Source organism: Oncorhynchus gorbuscha, linkage group LG01, assembly GCF_021184085.1.
Source record: "Oncorhynchus gorbuscha isolate QuinsamMale2020 ecotype Even-year linkage group LG01, OgorEven_v1.0, whole genome shotgun sequence".
NCBI lineage: Eukaryota > Metazoa > Chordata > Actinopteri > Salmoniformes > Salmonidae > Oncorhynchus > Oncorhynchus gorbuscha.
Genome location: NC_060173.1, coordinates 25,605,081 through 25,623,107, shown reverse-complemented (window position 1 = coordinate 25,623,107; position 18,027 = coordinate 25,605,081). Strand labels below are relative to the sequence as shown.

Below are 18,027 nucleotides of genomic sequence, written 5' to 3'. Positions count from 1 at the left end.
CTGTGTTCTGTGTGAATTTAAGTATGCTCTCTCTAATTCTTTCTTTCTCTCTCTCGGAGGACCTGAGCCCTAGGACCATGCCTCAGGACTACCTGGCATGATGACTCCTTGCTGTCCCCAGTCCACCTGGCCGTGCTGCTACTGCAGTTTCAACTGTTCTGCCTGCGGCTATGGAACCCTGACCTGTTTGCCGGATGTGCTACCTGTCCCAGACTTGCTGTTTTCAACTTTCTAGAGACAGCAGGAGCGGTAGAGATACTCTCAAATGATCGGCTATGACATTTACTCCTGAGGTGCTGACCTGTTTCCCCCTCGACAACTACTGTGATTATTATTATTTGACCATGCTGGTCATTTATGAACATTTGAACATCTTGGCCATTTACTTGCTATATTGTATTTACTTTGCCACCATGGCCTTTTTCTTTTTTTTTGCCTTTACCTCCCTTATCTCACCACATTTGCTCACATCGTATATAGACTTGTTTATACTGTATTATTGACTGTATGTTTGTTTTACTCCATGTGTATCTCTGTGTCGTTGTATGTGTCGAACTGCTTTGCTCTATCTTGGCCAGGTCGCAATTGTAAATGAGAACTTGTTCTCAACTTGCCTACCTGATTAAATAAAGGTTAAATACAATTTAAAAAATAATAGAAGTGCATCTGTATATTATGTAAAACAAAAATAGCTTTGCAATATCTTTCTGGTATATTTAGCTGTTGTTGTGTAGTGGTTGTACTGTGCTGTATGTTTATCTGTCTATGTGAATACTTTAAGTCTAATGTTACGTGGCTCTTGCACTATGTTTGTAATGTTTGCAAATTATGTGCTGCTAGTATGTCTATGTGAATAATTGTATATTGACATGATGTATGAGACAAATAAATTCTTAATAAAAGTAATCATCAGTCATCAACTTAGTACAGAAAGGAGAATTAAAGCAGGAGTGGTGGTTATTATTCAAGACTCATCAGTAAGCTTGTCATTTTAATAGACTTACTGCTGGGAAGAGGGAAGTCTATGCTTCCTGTGTTTGTCCTTGTCTTCCTTGTTGGCTCAATAACACTGACATCTGTACTCAGTTGACCTAGCCATTTATTCACTTTGTTAGTCATAAGTATATTTGCCTTGGCGTGTGCTTCAGCACTATAAATTGAGCTTCCATCTTCAGAGGGGGTGCCACCACTCACTGAAACATAAAAGCAGGGTTGAGTAAAGCCCCTCATATTGTGTGCCTTTCTTATCACACAGTAAAAGTAGTGCAGTTGTGTGGTATGCGCTTATTGAATAGGCATATATAATAAAAACATGCAAGGTCCAAGGTTCTCTTTCTTTAAATCAAAGTTACTGCTGGGGAGGGGGGGAACAATGCTTCCTCTGCGATTCCTCTGTTGTTATCTTGACCATCTTCTCGACTAGATCTTCCCATTCAGTTACAGATATCATTTTTTCTTCATCATCTAGATCCTAATTTCTGGTGTGGCAACTTCTGTTCTTTGCCACCAATTCCTCCTTCTTCTCCAATAGCTCTGTGACCTGGTTTTGTTCATGTTATTGAAAACACATTTCTCAATGAGCCATTGTAGGGCCTCTCCTTCACTTTCATTGTGCTGCTCAATGGCATGGTCTCCTAGCACCATGGTGTGTCTCCAGACTGTCTCACTGAGCATACCCATGTGTTCCTCCGTGGTTCTTCTTTCAACTTCTTTGAAGCAGACGCCAGCAGGAACGACCAGAAGGAATGCATGCGGTTGAGGCACACAGAGACACACTGTGAGCTTTCTCCAGTTTCTCTATCTTTGGAGTGTTGATCTCAGAGGTTGTCCATCTTCCTGGTATGTCCAACAGTGAGCTGTTGTCCTGCCACTGCACCCTGCCCCTCTAAACACTCAGATGTTGCTTGCTCAGTCTGGTGTTGCCTGCTGAACTTTTTCCCACTCATTCTCCATCCCAGAAGAACACTCCTGAGTTCTGAGAGGTGGATTGCAGGTTCTGTGAAAAGAGTGTAGGGTGGAAGGTGAGATACAAAAGTTCCCTGTACCATGTATTTATTGAAAGAGACTGAACAAAAATAGTGTTAGTATTTATTATATCTATGTTTAGGCTTGTATCAAGTAGGCCTAAGTAACATCCTAAAAGAGAAGTTGGTCTTTGCAATATGTGAAAGAAATTTGGCATCTACAACTGAAGAGTTTCATTCCAAAACGCTATATATACATTTTCAGAAATGTTGGTACATTTGCTTTTGTTGAAAGAAATTATGAAAGAATGTGTTTTGTTCACTATCTAATCATGGCAAGGGGCTGTTCAATGACAGACATGTATTTGTTTAAAATGTATCATTGGTTTAATTTCAGAGACAAATAATCATGTTTTATGTGCTATATAACCACCTTACTCTCAGAGACACAAGTACTACTGCTAGGTTTTGCACAGTCAAATGTAATATAATTACATGTGACATCAATATATATTATATATATATATATTATATATATATATATATAGACAGACAATTCAATACAGTAATATGAAATCTGTATGTAAAACATTTACATTTAACATATAGCATATGCTCGTATCCAGAGCGACTTACAGTAAATTAATTAATCTTAACATAGAGAGACAACCACATATCACAGTCAAATATACAGGATACGAACATTCCATTTCAGCTAAACAATGGATATATAGCATTTTGCAAGTACATTTATTTTCGTACACATCTAATATCTATGAATTACAAATCTGAGAACAGTAATATTTTACACACAAATAAGCAATAATTTCTGATTACAAAACACAAATGTGAAAAATTGGTGGATATAGCGTTTTAGAAATAAATTCTTCGAATGGTTGAATTATTAATGTGTGTGATACCTCTGTCACAAAGGTCAATTAAGCTAATAGAGGAAAGGGGTCAAAGACCACAGTAGTCATGTGGGTCTACTGCAAATGGACCACTGCACTGGTCTTACCATTTTCTTTGATCATATTTCGTTGCTCTTGCACTTTCAACATCCTGTTTCCCTGTCAATCGTTGCTCTCCTCTTCAAGGTCTTGTAAAACCTACTGTAATCCCGTTTCCTATCACCATGCTCTCCATCTTCCACAGAAGCTCTGTGGTCTAAGGGAGATCATTCCATTTAAGTTCAGCACATGATGCCTTTGATCACACTGTTTCAAGAGCAACTTGAGAGCCTTCCCTTCTCTTTCCATGCTTAATGCCCTCTGCTTTATGTCCTCTAGTGGGTTCTCTGCAGTGAACAGCACTTTCCTGCGGAGTTCTTCAAAGCTTTAGTCTTTCCCAGCAGTACTGTCCTGCGTTCATATGTCAAGTGATGAAGTGCTGGAAGCCATATGACACAGTTTAGGGTTGGGTAAGTAGGCACAAAACAGAAAATGTTTTTGAAATGCTTGCTGCTGTTGAGACAAGTTAATTGACAAAGAACATGTGGCAATAGGGTTCCTTATTGAAACTAACCATTTAGAGAAATGTGGCTAATATTTACCTGTTTCTTTCCATCATCTCCTTTATCTTCTCCAGACGTTTTACAACTTCCGAGTATTTTCCGCTTTGAGCATATTGCTAAGAACATGATATTTGTTCTCACACTGGAGCCACTGGAGGGCTTCCCCCTCCCTTTCAATCTGCTGCTCAATTGTTATTTATTGTAGGCTATCACCATACGTGAACAGGATGTCTCGAAACCATCTCACTGAAAAGACCCATGTGTTCTTCCACTGCTCTCTTATCAGCTTCTCTTAATGGCTCATCGGTTGGGATTACCAGGAGGAATACGTATGTCACTGGACGGCACAGACAAATGCTATGTTCAATCTCTTCTTTAAACCATTTTGGAGTGGTCACTGTCGGAACACTGCTCCAGTGTGGTGTTTCGATCACTGTGACCACCATACAGTGTAACTGGTAGTACAACTGCCTGCTTTGTGCAACTGACTGTTTTTGCCTAAATTTCTTTATACCCAGGATGGTATTTCTAGAGGAACTCTTGCCAGAGATTCTGCTGCCAAGAAGCACCATCTTGACTTCTGTTAGTGATTGGCCTCACAGAGAAAGAGAGCAATCTCAGGTTGCCTTTCCAGATATGAGCAATGGCAATATGAAACATTATACTGTATTGCTGGTGTCTATGTCAAAAATACAAAAACATGCTTTGTCTCTCTTTGAAAATGTAAGATTTACCATGACTGGAAGGCATGCAAAAACTTGCCATATTTCCATGATCACTCATAGCCACCAATTTATTCTGGAGTTGAGTTGAAACTGATATCATACTACCAGCTACACCCAGTTTCATTTGGTACAAAGTACAGATATGTCAGTGCCTTCTATGCACAGGTAACAATATAAACCTAATCAGCATAACAGTATAACAACAGCATATATAATGCTTCAGGCCATACTTATTTTCCATCATAATTTGCAAATAAATTCATAAAAAATCCTACAATGTGATTTTCTGGATTTTTTTCCCCATTTTGTCTGTCATAGTTAAAGTGTACCTATGATGAAAATTACAGGCCTCTCATCTTTTTAAGTGGGAGAACGGAATACTTTTAAGTGGCTGACGAAATACTTTTTTGCCCCACTGTAGTTGATTCTACAAAAGTTGATAGTAAAGTTGAATCTGTAAGTAGGGGGGGAAATAATGATCAACATCTAACGGACTCTTGAGGAATGTGTTTATTTAGCAAATAAACTCACTGGAGCAATTTAATGATGAGTGAGGGGCTTTAGGGGTGGTTTGTTACTGTATTGAGTTAGAATTTTGTTTTATGGTTTGCCAGCAAACCCAGTGGTAAATTTGAATTGGTAAGTTCTACACTCCTTTGATGGGCACTACCTGTGATTCAATGTTCACACATTTATAATGATAGCCGAAGACGTAAGAATGTAAAGTCTGCATCCCAATAACAGTACTAGAAATCTGAATTCCAATTACATTTTCAGTTTTAAAAAAAATGTAATTGTTGGATCTGCTGTAGTTGCTTCAGCCATCCTCTGTCCAATGACCTTTGTGAGACATATGATTATAACTAAAGTCCTTTAGATATCAAACTTTTCTTCACAAATGAAATGTCCATTCTCCTCATAGTCTTCACGAGTGACCACCATCTCATCAAAGTCTGGGTTTTCTGCCAGGAGCTTGCCTCCTTCCCATGGGTAGGAGATTGGACTACGGACAGAGAAAGGTAACGTGTTCATTTACAAATCAGTGATAAGATTTTACTCCCTAAATAAAAATGTTAAGCCTTGAAAAGTAGTTGCAAACTGGTGTTTATTTCTCCTTCACTCTTCTAAATAGACTCACTTGGGTGGCTGCAGCACAGAAACCTGGAAGTCGGTGGGGGTGAGGGAGCGGACCTCTTTGTACACCCGATCTCTGAACCCTGGGAACAATGTGTTACCCCCCGTGAGGACAATGTTCTTGTAGAAGTGGGGCTGCATCTCTATACAAGGAAACAGGAGAGAAAATGACATTTTATTTCATTGACACCTCTTCACCCTTCACCAATCTCTTGTATGGCTGTGAGTGAAAGTGTGATGACTGTTCTTTCTCCTACCCTCTGGCATGTTGTTGATGGAGTTGACTAGCGCTTCAGGGATGCCGATCTCATGGATGCCGATGTCTGAGGGGTGAAAGAGCATCTCTGGGACGGCAAACCTCTCATTGGCCAAGCGCAGGATCTGCTCTCCAGTCTTGTATTTCCCTGTGAAGTTCATCTCCTCTCTTGGCTGGGGAAGACACAGAGGATCGTCAGAGAACAGGAGACTACTCCATCCACAACCTCCTTAAATTATAAAGTAAATTCTGCAAAAAAATAAACATCCCCTTTTCAGGATCCTGTCTTTCAAAGATAATTTGTAAAAATCTAAATAACTTCACAGATCTTCATTGCAAAGGGTTTAAACACTGTTTCCCATGCTTGTTCAATGAACCATAAACATTTAATGAACATGCACCTATGGAACGGTTGTTAAGACACGGACAGCATACAGATGTAGGCAATTAAGGTCACAGTTAGGACACTAAAAAGAGGTCTTTCTACTGACTGAAAAAACAACAAAAGAAAGATGCCCAGGGTCCCTGCTCATCTGCGTGAATGTGCCTGAGGCATGCTGCAAGGAGGCATGAGGACTGCAGATGTGGCCATGGCAATAAATTGCAATGTCCGTACTGTGAGATGCCTAAGACAGCGCTACAGGGTGACAGGACGGACAGCTGATCGTCCTCGCAGTGGCAGACCACTAACAACACATACACAGGATCAGTACATACGAACATCACACCTGCGGGACAGGTACAGGATGGCAACAACAACTGCCCGAGTTACACGGAACCCCCACCTCCAAATCGATCCCGCTCCAGAATACAGGCCTCGGTGTAACGCTCATTCCTTCGACAATAAACGCGAATCCGACCCTCACCCCTGGTGAGACAAAACCGTGACTCGTCAGTGAAGAGCACTTTTTGCCAGTCCTGTCTGGTCCAGTGATGGTGGGTTTGTGCCCATAGGCGATGTTGTTGCCAGTAATGTCTGGTGAGGCATGGCCAACGAAGAGCCCAGATCTCAATCCCATTGAGCACGTCTGGGACCTGTTAGACTGGAGGGTGAGGGCTAGGGCCATTCCCCCCAGAAATGTCTGGGAACTTGCAGGGGCCTTCATGGAAGAATGGGGTAAAATCTCACAGCAAGAACTGGCAAATCTGGTGCAGTCCATGAGGAGGAGATGCACTGCAGTACTTAATGCAGCTGGTGGCCACACTGACTGTTACTTTTGATTTTGACCCCCCTTGGTTCAGGGACACATTATTCCATTTCTGTTAGTCAAATGTCTGTGGAACTTGTTCAGTTCATGTCTCAGTTGTTGAATCTTATTATGTTCATACAAATATTTACACATGTTAAGTTTGCTGAAAATAAACGCAGTTGACAGTGAGAGGATGTTTTTTTGTGCTGAGTTTAGGTGTAACAATGAACGGAAAGTGGGTTCAAATAAATGCGTGTGAAGAATCCATACCTTGCAAAAGCCCTTCTTGATGGAGCTGAAATCTGGTAGCACATAATCTCTCATCACTGTGTTGTCCTCTCCTTTTAACCTGCAAACAGAGTCGATCACCACCTTTAAATCAACACTCACTCAATGGTCTCACTTATCTACGGACATAACTGCTTCAATTAAATAGTAGCCTACAAGTTTGGGGCGGCAGGTTAGCGCGTTGGGCCAGTAACCGAAAGGTTGCTGGATCGAATCCCTGAGCTGACAAGGTAAAAACATGTCATTCTGCCCCCGAACAAGGCAGTTAACCCACTGTTCCCCGGTAGGCCATCGTTGTAAATAAGAATTTGTTCTTAACTGACTTGCCTAGTTAAATAAATGCACATACAGACTTGTGTCTAGTTTAGCAGGCGAGACGATGCTCTAATAAAAATTAAAATGTCCTTACTGTGCTATATCCATGTCCTTGTAGAAATCCTGGGATACATAGCACACATCCTCTTTCACCTGATTGATCACATGGGTCTCATCCATGACATGCAACTGCCTGTTGAGGAAGGACATTCAGAGCAATAAAATTATATCAATTACAATTCTGCACAAACATGTGACATTGGAGGAGCTGTATAAAACTATGAACACAATAGTCAATGTCAGTTTGACATGACAATCTTACCTATATGAAATAATCTCCTTCAAATGATTGGTCAGTAGCTTGCCTCCTACGTTGATCCTACCAAGGGAAATAGAACGAAACTATGGTCAACTCAAAGTAGTGCTACATGCTAATAGCTAAATCCCAAAACCATGTCGCATTAGCTTTAGGGCACAGCACAAATAAATAACACCAAAGGCTACTATATTTCATAAAATATGTATTTTTAAGACGTCCATGTGGAGGTTACAGGTTCGGTAAAAGGTGTATATAATACAATTGTGATCTGAAATATTCCAAACTCATTTTGAATCATGTCGTGGCACGTTTTTGAAAATTATAGTACTTTTTGTTAACATTTTTGCACTGTTAATGTTGAATAGCAATAGTGTTAACCTGCATATCCCATCCTTCATTTTCTTCCCCCTGCAGTAGGGGACTATGTGGGTGAAGGAGAAGCCACTGTCCACCACGATGCAGCACAGCTCCTGGTTGTTCATCTGGAAGTAGCGGTGGGCGCTCAGGGATCCAGCTGAAACAAAGAGGACATCCGCATTACACAGCCAAGTAGGAATAATTTCTACCATTATCACAGCCAGGTCTGTATCATCATAATTTAACTTGCATGGGGTTGAATTTATCATTCAGTCACAGTGTAAGATCAAAATATAGATATCTTAGATCTAGCATAGTTACTAATTGAAAACACACAAGCCTTCGGCCACTGGGGAAGTCCTTTACTGAGTACATTGAACTCACCATTAATTCTGAGAGCTGCTTGGAATTGGTATTCCTCAAACAGGATCTCATTCATGGACTCCTGAATGGAGGTGAAGTTGAAGTAGGGCTCTGTGATCACTACACTGGTGTCTGCAAAGTCCACCTGCAGCCATAACATACACATTGCAACTTCTTCCCCACTGTTATCAATCTCCACCCATCTTCAATTCCATAGGGTTACTTACACAACATTTGTGATTCAGCTAATTGTGGGAAATCATTAATCACAACACATTGGATCAACAGCACCTTAAACATTTCCTTTCCAAAGAGGTGATCCCACACTTTTCTTTGGACATCCCAATTAACAAGGTAACCCTGCAACAGAACAGACAATAAAAAGCATTTTAGTCTATCAGATGCAGTGCCACTTTTGTCCGCCAAGCCTAGGAATAATTTACTGGCAAGATGCAGTGCAACCCCCTGGACGACACGGCCAGATCATGTGCGCACCTTTTGGAAAGGGAGAATGTAAAAAAGTCCTGAGGGATCCTTGATTTCATCCAGTTGGTTGGCGGTAAAAGTCTTCAGCCTTGACGTCTTGGAGCGAAACTGACAATTTGGGATAACGCTATGGGAAAAGAGAAACAAGAGCACTCTGCTTGAAATCGAAGAGGTCTGCCGGTTAAAGAGGTAGTTTAGGATTTTACAACTTAATGTTAGATGGTTCCTCATCCTGCAAGTAGTCTATGGGCCAGGCTAAACTGTAATCAATGGTTCGGTTTTCTTTACACAGCCACTACAAACCGAACTATCTTTAGATTTGTTTTTTACATGCCCACATCACTTCCGTTGATCTTAACTTGCAGTGGCTTAAGTTAGCTGAAGTTAGCTGAAGTTTGCAGTAGCTGTTTAAAGAAAACCAAACCGTGCACTACAATTTCTCCTGGCTCGAAAACAACTTTCAGGGTTAGGAACCATCTAAAATCAAGTTGTAAAATCCTGAAATACTAATTTAAAAGGTATGAATATTATTGTTATTTCCCATTGATTATTGAAGTTATAAATGCCCCATTAGCTAGTACGACTATTTCTCTATTACCCAAATTAAAGGTTTTATTACTCCATTGTTTACAAACAAGAACATAAAGCTTCAAAATATCATGTACATGTCATGAAGTGTCAGTCCTTGCATCTAGCTAGAGAACAGTCTATGAATTTGAGAGGGAGCTCATTTCCCTAGCCCCATCTGTATGAGACAAATTCAGGAAAACGATGTGCACGCATCAATGGGGCAGAAATCCAGGAGTTTTTGTGATTCTGGATGGCCAGATAGCTACCAACAATGACAAACTGCCCCGTGGGGAATCGTAAGTGACTGGTTGCAACAACTTTAATCAAGCCGTTTATACCATCCTGTCTTGTTCTGACTGATTTCATGTCAATGCTAATATGGATCAAATCTAGTTAACCAATAAGTAACGAAGTATTTGAGAGACAAGTGCTCATTGTGGAAATGTATTTATGTTAAGTATAAACATTGGAGACGAAATATAGTTTACACGTTGTCAACAATCTAAGAATCCCGCATGTTTTGCCTCAGTTGCTGCTGAACAACCAACCCGTCCATACCAAAACAAGTGACGGGGCTCCCGTTTAGCTGAAAAACGAATTACAGATTGAAGCTTTAACCATCCGATCTGATTATTCCCTTGAAATTGGTCACAATAATAATCCATTTTTTTCTATAAAACATCGAACAATAAAAAGCACAACGGTATGTTTATCCAGTTATATTTGTTAGCTAGCATCATAGCTTGTAACGTTAATGTTACCTGACTTTTTCGTGGCTGTATCCAATTTTGGCCGAATAAGCTCCGTTATCAAGAACTAAAGTGGTCATTTTCTGTAACTTGCGACTTTACCAGGGCCACTTAAACTGTAGTTCAATAAACAATCAAACTACAGTAGCTAGCTACATAGCTGAGGAAATATCGAATTTATCGTGCGCTCTTCTAGCGTGCTTCTTTCTGGCCAATCATAGCTCAAGAAATGTGTCCTTCCAATAGTTGGGCCGGGAGGAAGCGTGTCTGATAACAATAGTTCCGGGCCTGTACCAACAAACATGGGCATTTATTCGCATCTTGAAAATCACAATCCACTAAATTCCGACAGTGCAAAATATACGCCTACAAGGTCCTCCACAATAACATGATCAAACGGGGGTATGCAACCTTTATTGTAATAACATTTGGTTTAAAAAAAACTCAGTTGCTTGCATTTCAGAAATGGCAGGTATTTTTGATCATTATTTTCATATCAGTACATTCATTTTGTTTAACATCTCAACCAAAATATGAATGGCCAATGCCTCCACACAATGTACCAAAGACATTAAATCATTTTTTTTAACCATACATTTAATCAAATTCTATCCCATTGAAAAATTCACCAGGCATTACATATTTGGAAAATGACAAAATAACATTTCCATGTGTCTGAATAAGGCTTGATTTCAGAAAAATTAAATTAAGTTCAGTCTTTCACAATTAATTTGATGAGAATTCAAAAACATACAAACTATTTCTAAAATCTATTGAGATGTTCAGAAATCCTGAAGTGAGTATACAGGTTATCATTAGTTCCACTCACTCATATAGGCTACATATTTAAACTAATCAACACAATGCAATGTCTGAAATATGAACTAGGTTTTGTGGGTGAGGTTACTGATAGTAAGGGTGGTAGCGGGACTGGTCTGGGTGCTGGGGAGGACCAGGCATCTGGTTATGGGGTGGGGGCCCCTGCATGCGGGGTGGGCGAGTGCCCCTGGGGGCTGGCCACATCCCTGGGCTCAGTCCCCCGGGCTGATTAAAGGGCGGGCTAAGAGTGCCCCGATCCTGCTGCATGGAGCTTGGATTGTAGTGGTGGGGAGGGGGCGTGTTAACAAGAGGACCACCGTGTTGGGGCAGGGGGCCTGGGGGAGGTGGGTGGTTCATGTAGGGAGGCATCTGGCCCATGATGTGTCCGGGTGGTGGGGTGATAGGAGGCAGGCCTGAGGACATGGGAGGGACCTGGTTGTAGACCAGATGAGGCGTCCCGGAGCCCTGAGGCAGGTGCTGTATAGAGTGGCTGAGGGTGGGTGGCGGCTGAGGGGGTGGGCCGTAGTGCTGCTGCTGGGGTGGGAGGGCCATCAGGTGGTGGGACTGGCCAGGGTAGTCTCCCTGATGCTGGTGGGGAGGGGGCATGCCCTGGGCAGGCTGGGGAAGGGGCGAGTCCCCAGAGTCATCCTGAATGGGCACAGTGATGAGGTTGCTGTGCTTGCGAGTAGTCAACGTGGCAATGCGGAACGTCTCCTGACCCAGTGGGGGGCGATGGAGACCAGAGGGTCCTAGTTCAGAGGAGGGGGTTGACGGCGAGGCGGGAGGGGGCTGACCATAGGGGTCGTGTCCCTGCAGCTGTGGGGGTATGAGGGGGTGTCCTTTGGCCAGGTGGGGCAGTGGTAGTCGACGGAAGTGGTCAGGTGGCTCTGAGGCCAGTTGTGGATGCAAGGGTTCTAGGCGTGGTAGAATGCCCCCTCCTGAAGCCTTGGATGCCCTCATGTGTCGGTGGTTGACATGGGCCTGCAGGTCGCGCTGGGACAAGTAGGTGCGTTTGCAGCCCGGAACGATGCTGCACATGTAGAGGAGGCCCCGCAGGCACTGCTCGATCCGCTGGACCGGATCTGTGCAGCTGTATAGGGTGAGACTAATCTCAGGGGTTTAGTAAGGGAAGTGGAGCCAGCGACAACACACGCATTACATCAACACATGCTTTGAGACTTAGCAGAGAGACTAGACTGTGCACTCACAATGTGAGGGAGATAGCTCACAACAGTTCATGACTAATTTAACTTGTACAGTATAATCGAACGCAAAGGTTTGAGAGGCAATTTACCCTGGACACATCTTTTCCATCTTCTTCTCATGGAGCAGGGCACAATCATAGCAAAATACATGCTTGCAGGGAATCTATGGAAGAGGAACAATATTAGCACACATGAGCGCCAAGTGTCAAGCACAGGAGGCTGGTGAGGGGAGGACGGCTCATATTCGTGGCTGGAACAGAATAGATGGATTGGCATCAGACACATGGAAACCATGTGTTTAATGTATTTGATACCATTCCCCTGATTCCGCTCCAGTCATGACCACAAGCCTGTCCTCCCCAATTAAGGTGCCACCAACCTACTGTGGTGTCAAGGCATAAAAATGAATGAATAAAGAGTGTGGAATATAGTTACTTGCAGAAATATTCCTAGTGAGGGAAGGAGGCATAAACTTACCATGCGTCCATAGAGCTTTATGGGAAGGCCACATACATCACAGAAATGAACTGGCGTGTCGTCCTTTTCGCCAACCAGATTCAGCTGAAGAGACAAAACTGATATTTTCACATTTAGCTGTCTTTGAAATAATACACACAATATGCAGCCTGCAACATCATGATAGTGTTATTTTGGGTCGCAACAAATTAGAAGAGTAACCGTGTTTTAGAAGAAATATAGAGATGGACACTTACTTTGTAGTCCCAGAACACAGGCTGAAGGAACCTCCTCTGGTTGCCTAACGCATCTCCAGACTTGCGCTCAAATCTATCTTCCTGCTTGAACCCAAAGCCCTCTAGAACATTAAGGAATACAATTGACATGAATGGCAATTCTGGATGTGCTTCTCTCTCCTTCAAGCCACCATCATGCTTACCTTCATCATTAGACTGGGTTTTGGAGGGCAGTCTGCTTAAGGGTCTCTGTGAGTGGTTAACAGCCTTGTTTCTGATTGGCTGCTTGGATATCAGCTTAATGGGGATCCGTCTGCGTACATCAGGGCCCCCAAGAATGCTTGAACCATCAGTGCCTTGTAGATCAGTGTCTAAAAATAATCATATGTCACAATGTCAATAGCCATATGTGCACATTTATATTTTTCAACTTGTTGGCTGTAACTGTTCAAACTAATGCTTGGGTCATAGATTATTATCTTCTAAGGTCTCTGCTTGGGCTAGTGTCAGTGGTCACAAAACATGCTTATATCCTGCCTGTCTAGTTTGCTAGTTGTTTGCATGCTAACGTCAACATGTTACTGTTGCATAGTGGTGTTACATGGGCTATTGGGTTGCATTTCTGTGGGATACGTATAGACCTTTACCTAACTACCAATATCAACTACAACAATATCATATGTATACAGCTAGCTAGCTAACGTTGGCCATAAGCATATAGCTACTATAGCTCGCTAGCCAACTGAAAATAATGCGAGCTAGGCAGTGCTAGCCCTCAAAGGCCTTGAGGCCAATACAGTTTCCTGTCTGTGTTTTCGGCTCTAGCTACCTACAGGAAACACTGCATAATAATAAAAGCCACTGCAACACAAAATGTATCATATGTACACCATACAAATAGAATAAATGGATGTACACATAGAAACTCCTCACCATTTTGGTACATTATCAAATTATTGACGCATTGCAGTATGGGAAAGGATTGTTCTTCTTCTTCGCAACCAACTGAAAGGCGTATACAGCGCCACCAACTGTACTGGAGTGTGAGGCCAGTCTCAGCCTTCCTAGTCATCTACTGTAGTTCTCTTATCTGGTCGTGTGTTTCTGCCTACTGTTCTGGAGTGCGAATTCATTACACGATGTGAGACAAAAAGGGAAAGGAAAAAAGACTGGGAAAAGGGAAGAACAATTGCCCTACTGCCTAACCTGGGGCGGCAGGTTAGTTGAATATTGTTTTTATTTACTTTTTTGCTCTTTCGCACACCAGTATTTCTACTTACACATCATCATCTGCACATCTATCACTCCAGTGTTAATTTGCTAAATTGTAATTACTTCGCTACTATTGGCCTATTTATTGCCTTACCTCCTTACTCCATTTGCGCACACTGTATATAGATGTTCTATTGTGCTATAGACTGTACATGTGTTTATCCCATGTGTAACTCTGTGTTGTTTGTGTCGCACTGCTTTGCTTTATCTTGGCCAGGTCGCAGTTGTAAATGAGAACTTGTTCTCATCTGGCCTACCTGGTTAAATAAAGGTTAAAAAAAAGGATAGAGCATTGATCGAATCCCGAAGCTGACAAAGTAAACATATGTCGTTCTGCCTCTGAACAAGGCATTTAACCCATTGTTCCTCGGTAGGCCGTCATTGTAAATAAGAATTTGTTCTTAACTGACTTGCCTAGTTAAATAAATAAAAAATCAAATTAAACTACACCCATGAAAACCTCACCACTATTCCAACACCAGGCCCACTCTTCTGCAGTAAAATCTCATACACCCAAGTACTTTTCTGCAGCTGCCACCATATCATCTACTGTTATGTGATATACGTTCCATTTCCGCGGTAAAGTTGATAACCATGGCTATGAACGCTAACTATTGGCCTTGGCTTATTCACAAGGAGCCTTTTAGGATCCCTCGCCCTGGACCAATCTCCCTCTACTACTCTCTCCAGTGCCGCAGCATACGACACCTTCTGTACTACTTTGATCCTGGCAACCTCAACCTGCCTTTTTTAAAACTGGACACTTCGGATCTCCAGCACCAGATCCTCAAAAGGGTCTACAGCTGCACTATCGAGAGCACTGGTTGCATCACTGCCTGGTATGGCAACTGCTCGGCCTCCGACTGCAAGGCACTACAGAGGGTAGTGCATACGGCCCAGTATATCACTTGGGCAAAGCTTCCTGCCATCCAGGACCTCTATACCAGGCGGTGTCAGAGGAAGGCCCTAAAAATTGTCAAAGACTCTAGCCACTCTAGTCATAGACTGTTCTCTTTGCTACCACACAGGAAGCAGTACCGGATCGCCAAGTCTAGGTCAAAGACGCTTCTAAACAGCGTCTATCCCCAAGCCATAAAACTCCTGAACATCTAATCAAACACCCCTGTATATAGTCTCGCTATTGTTATTTTACTGCTCCTCTTTAATGACTTATTACTTTTATTTCTTACTCTTATTCATATTACTATAATTTTTTAACTGCATTGTTGGTTAGGGGCTCGTAAGTAAGCATTTCACTGTAAGGTCTACACATGTTGTATTCAGTGCATGTGACTAATAAAATTGTATTCGATTTGATTTGATTAACTAACGTTGGACCAGATATAGCCCTTGATTATGACTCTCAGTTCCTTTACATTACACATAATGTCACCTACAGATTTCGAGAGCTAGATCAGAGCTAGCTAGTAAGTAGCTAATGTGTGTGCAGAGAGGCACCAGAAATAAAATAAAAACATGTTTTACTTTTTTGAAGTTAATAAATACAATGTGAAACATGATAACTATAGTATACTTAACTAGCGTTGAAAAAGTTAATCCATTGTTCTCTAATAAAAATCTCTCTCCCTAATTTCTGAACCGCCTGTAACATCAGCAGCTACAGTAGACTATGCATGCGTCAGCGAGAGGGGGAGGGCAGATAGCCTACACACACACACACACACACACACACACACACACACACACACACACACACACACACACACACACACACACACACACACACACACACACACACACACACACACACACACACACACACACACACACACACACACACACACACACACACAGGCAAAAATCTTCAGGTGGCAGGCAGTCACTGGAATATGTTTCTGAGTGACAGTGAGGGCTTTGCATGGGCACTTATTTGTATTTTTTTTGTGGGACTGGAAAAAAATGCCAGGAAGGTAAAATAACGTTATTAACCGGCTCCCCTGCTTTTAAAATAACGGTTATCTTTCAAAACAGAATAGATCATTTTTGTTCTCGGTTCTGGTTCTGTTCCTTGAACCGGTTCCAAACCCTGATCAAAACTCAGCAGGATAGAGTGTCTTCTCTGTTTCATGGGAAGGGATTTTACGGACAGATTTGTGAGGGCCTTCCTGAATAGAGAGCAATAACAAATGGATGGATGCGAAGGGAAGCCAGGCTTTCCAAATATTTGACCAATAAAAATATATAAATAATAATTATTCATTTTTCATCTCTCTGTGTTTTAATATTTTTGTCAATTCGCAAGAGGCTGAAATCATCCGAGCGAGGGAAACAGCGCCCCTCTGTCTCAGTATGTGTAGCCCATGTAGTTGATGCTGTCTGGACCGAAAGAGTATAACATGTTGCCCCCGTAGCATTTGATTGATGCCAAAAGCATTTAGTCTCCCCTGTTAAAAAATAGAAATAATTAGCCAATCAGCATTGAGCTGAGCTCAACTGTGGGTTGTACTGGTGCAGCAAAACAACCTCCAAGGGAGGCCAGTTTGGATCTGACTTCACACCAATCAAATAACTTCCTAAGAAAAACTTGTCTATTTCTGGTCTGCTTGTGTTGATGTCCTGAAGTAGCTAAATCGGCTACAGTTTGTCAGGAAGCAAGACGTCGGTGTCCGTGACCTGGCTGGTTTTTCTTTTGTAATCTGTGATTGTCTGTAGACCCTGCCACATACGTCTCGTTTCTGAGCCATTGAATTGCGACTCCACTTTGTCTCTATACTAAAAATGTTCTTGTTCGATTGCCTTGTGGAGGGAATAACTACACTGCTTGTATTCGGCCATATTCCTAGTCACCATTCTTGTACCTCATCACAGTGGGTACAACATCTTCTATGCACTTCCTTATAAACTCTCTCACAGAATCAGCGTATATGTCAATATTATTCTCTGAGGCTACCTGGAACATGTCCCAGTCCGCTTGATCAACACAATCTTAAGGCGTGGATTCCGATTGGTCAGACCAGCGTTGAATAGTTCTTAGCACGGGTACATCCTGTTTGAGTTTCTGTCTATAGGAAGGGAGGAGCAAAATGGAGTCGTGGTCAGATTTGCCGAAAGGAGGGTAGGGGAGGTCCTTGTATGCATCGTGGGAGTTAGAGTAGCAGAAGTATTCTATCAATATGCTGATAGAATTTAGGTAGCCTTGTTATCAAATTTGCTTTGATAAAAACTCCAGCTAAATTAAATGCAGCCCCAGGACATATGGTTTCCTGTTTCCAAAAAGTCCAGTGAAGTTCTTTGAGTTCCGTCGTGGTATCGGCTTGAGGGGGGATATGCACAGCTGTGACAATGACAGAGGAGCGCAACAGCACCTCTTCAAACTCAGGAGGCTGAAGAAATTTGGCTTGTCACCTAAAACCCTCACAAACTTTTACAGATGCACAGTTGAGAGCATCCTGTCGGGCTGTATCACCACCTGGTACAGCAACTGCAGCAACTCCACCCACAACCGCAAAGCTCTCCAGAGGGTGGTGCAGTCTGCACAACGCATCACCAGGGGCAAACTACCTGCCCTCCAGGACTCCTACAGCACCTGATGTCACAGGAAGTCCAAAAAGATAATCAAGGACAACAACCACCCGAGCCACTGCCTGTTCACCCCGCTACCATCCATAAGGCGAGGTCAGTACAAGTGCATCAAAGCTGGGACCGAGAGATTGAAAAACAGCTTTTATCTCAAGGCCATCACTGTTAAACAGCCATCACTAACACAGAGAGGCTGCTACATACAGACTTGAATTCATTGGCCACTTTAATAAATGGATCACTATTCATTTTAATAATGCCATTTTAATA

At 42.3% G+C, this 18,027-nt stretch overlaps 2 protein-coding genes across 3 annotated transcripts; both read right to left on the bottom strand.

Moving 5' to 3' along the window:
• Positions 1-4,694: 4,694 nt before the first annotated feature.
• Positions 4,695-10,471, bottom strand: actr6 (actin related protein 6). Its single transcript, XM_046348833.1, has 11 exons — positions 10,242-10,471; positions 8,920-9,037; positions 8,716-8,784; positions 8,446-8,569; positions 8,083-8,218; positions 7,708-7,764; positions 7,480-7,578; positions 7,053-7,131; positions 5,594-5,765; positions 5,341-5,479; positions 4,695-5,205 (listed from the first exon to the last, which is right to left on the bottom strand). Exons 1-11 carry the CDS (start codon positions 10,307-10,309, stop codon positions 5,076-5,078), a joined length of 1,191 nt encoding a protein of 396 aa, XP_046204789.1. The 5' UTR covers positions 10,310-10,471; the 3' UTR covers positions 4,695-5,075.
• Positions 10,472-10,520: 49 nt separating this feature from the next.
• On the bottom strand, positions 10,521-13,997 carry LOC124035352 (E3 ubiquitin-protein ligase Hakai-like). Of its 2 annotated transcripts, XM_046348818.1 has the most exons (6): positions 13,879-13,997; positions 13,149-13,316; positions 12,967-13,067; positions 12,731-12,814; positions 12,343-12,416; positions 10,521-12,153 (listed from the first exon to the last, which is right to left on the bottom strand). In XM_046348818.1, the coding sequence occupies exons 1-6, from the start codon at positions 13,889-13,891 to the stop codon at positions 11,133-11,135; spliced, it is 1,461 nt and encodes a 486-aa protein (XP_046204774.1). In that variant the 5' UTR covers positions 13,892-13,997; the 3' UTR covers positions 10,521-11,132. The 2 variants fall into 2 exon arrangements, with proteins under 2 accessions (XP_046204774.1, XP_046204781.1); XM_046348825.1 differs by lacking the exons at positions 13,149-13,316; positions 13,879-13,997 and having other exon boundaries at positions 12,731-12,828; positions 12,967-13,078.
• Positions 13,998-18,027: the final 4,030 nt, after the last annotated feature.

What these genes read in the sequence shown, in the direction of transcription:
- actr6 (XM_046348833.1), bottom strand. Translation starts at nt 10,309, where the DNA reads ATGACCACTTTAGTTCTTGATAACGGAGCTTATTCGGCCAAAATTGGA. An exon ending in AGCAGCTCTCAGAATTAATG is followed by an intron (nt 8,219 to 8,445) that starts GTGAGTTCAATG and finishes TCTTTGTTTCAG; the next exon opens with CTGGATCCCTGAGCGCCCAC. An exon ending in TCAAGAAGGGCTTTTGCAAG is followed by an intron (nt 5,766 to 7,052) that starts GTATGGATTCTT and finishes TGTCTTCCCCAG; the next exon opens with CCAAGAGAGGAGATGAACTT.
- LOC124035352 (XM_046348818.1), bottom strand. An exon ending in AACCCAGTCTAATGATGAAG is followed by an intron (nt 13,068 to 13,148) that starts GTAAGCATGATG and finishes TTAATGTTCTAG; the next exon opens with AGGGCTTTGGGTTCAAGCAG. An exon ending in ATGGAAAAGATGTGTCCAGG is followed by an intron (nt 12,154 to 12,342) that starts GTAAATTGCCTC and finishes CCCTGAGATTAG; the next exon opens with TCTCACCCTATACAGCTGCA.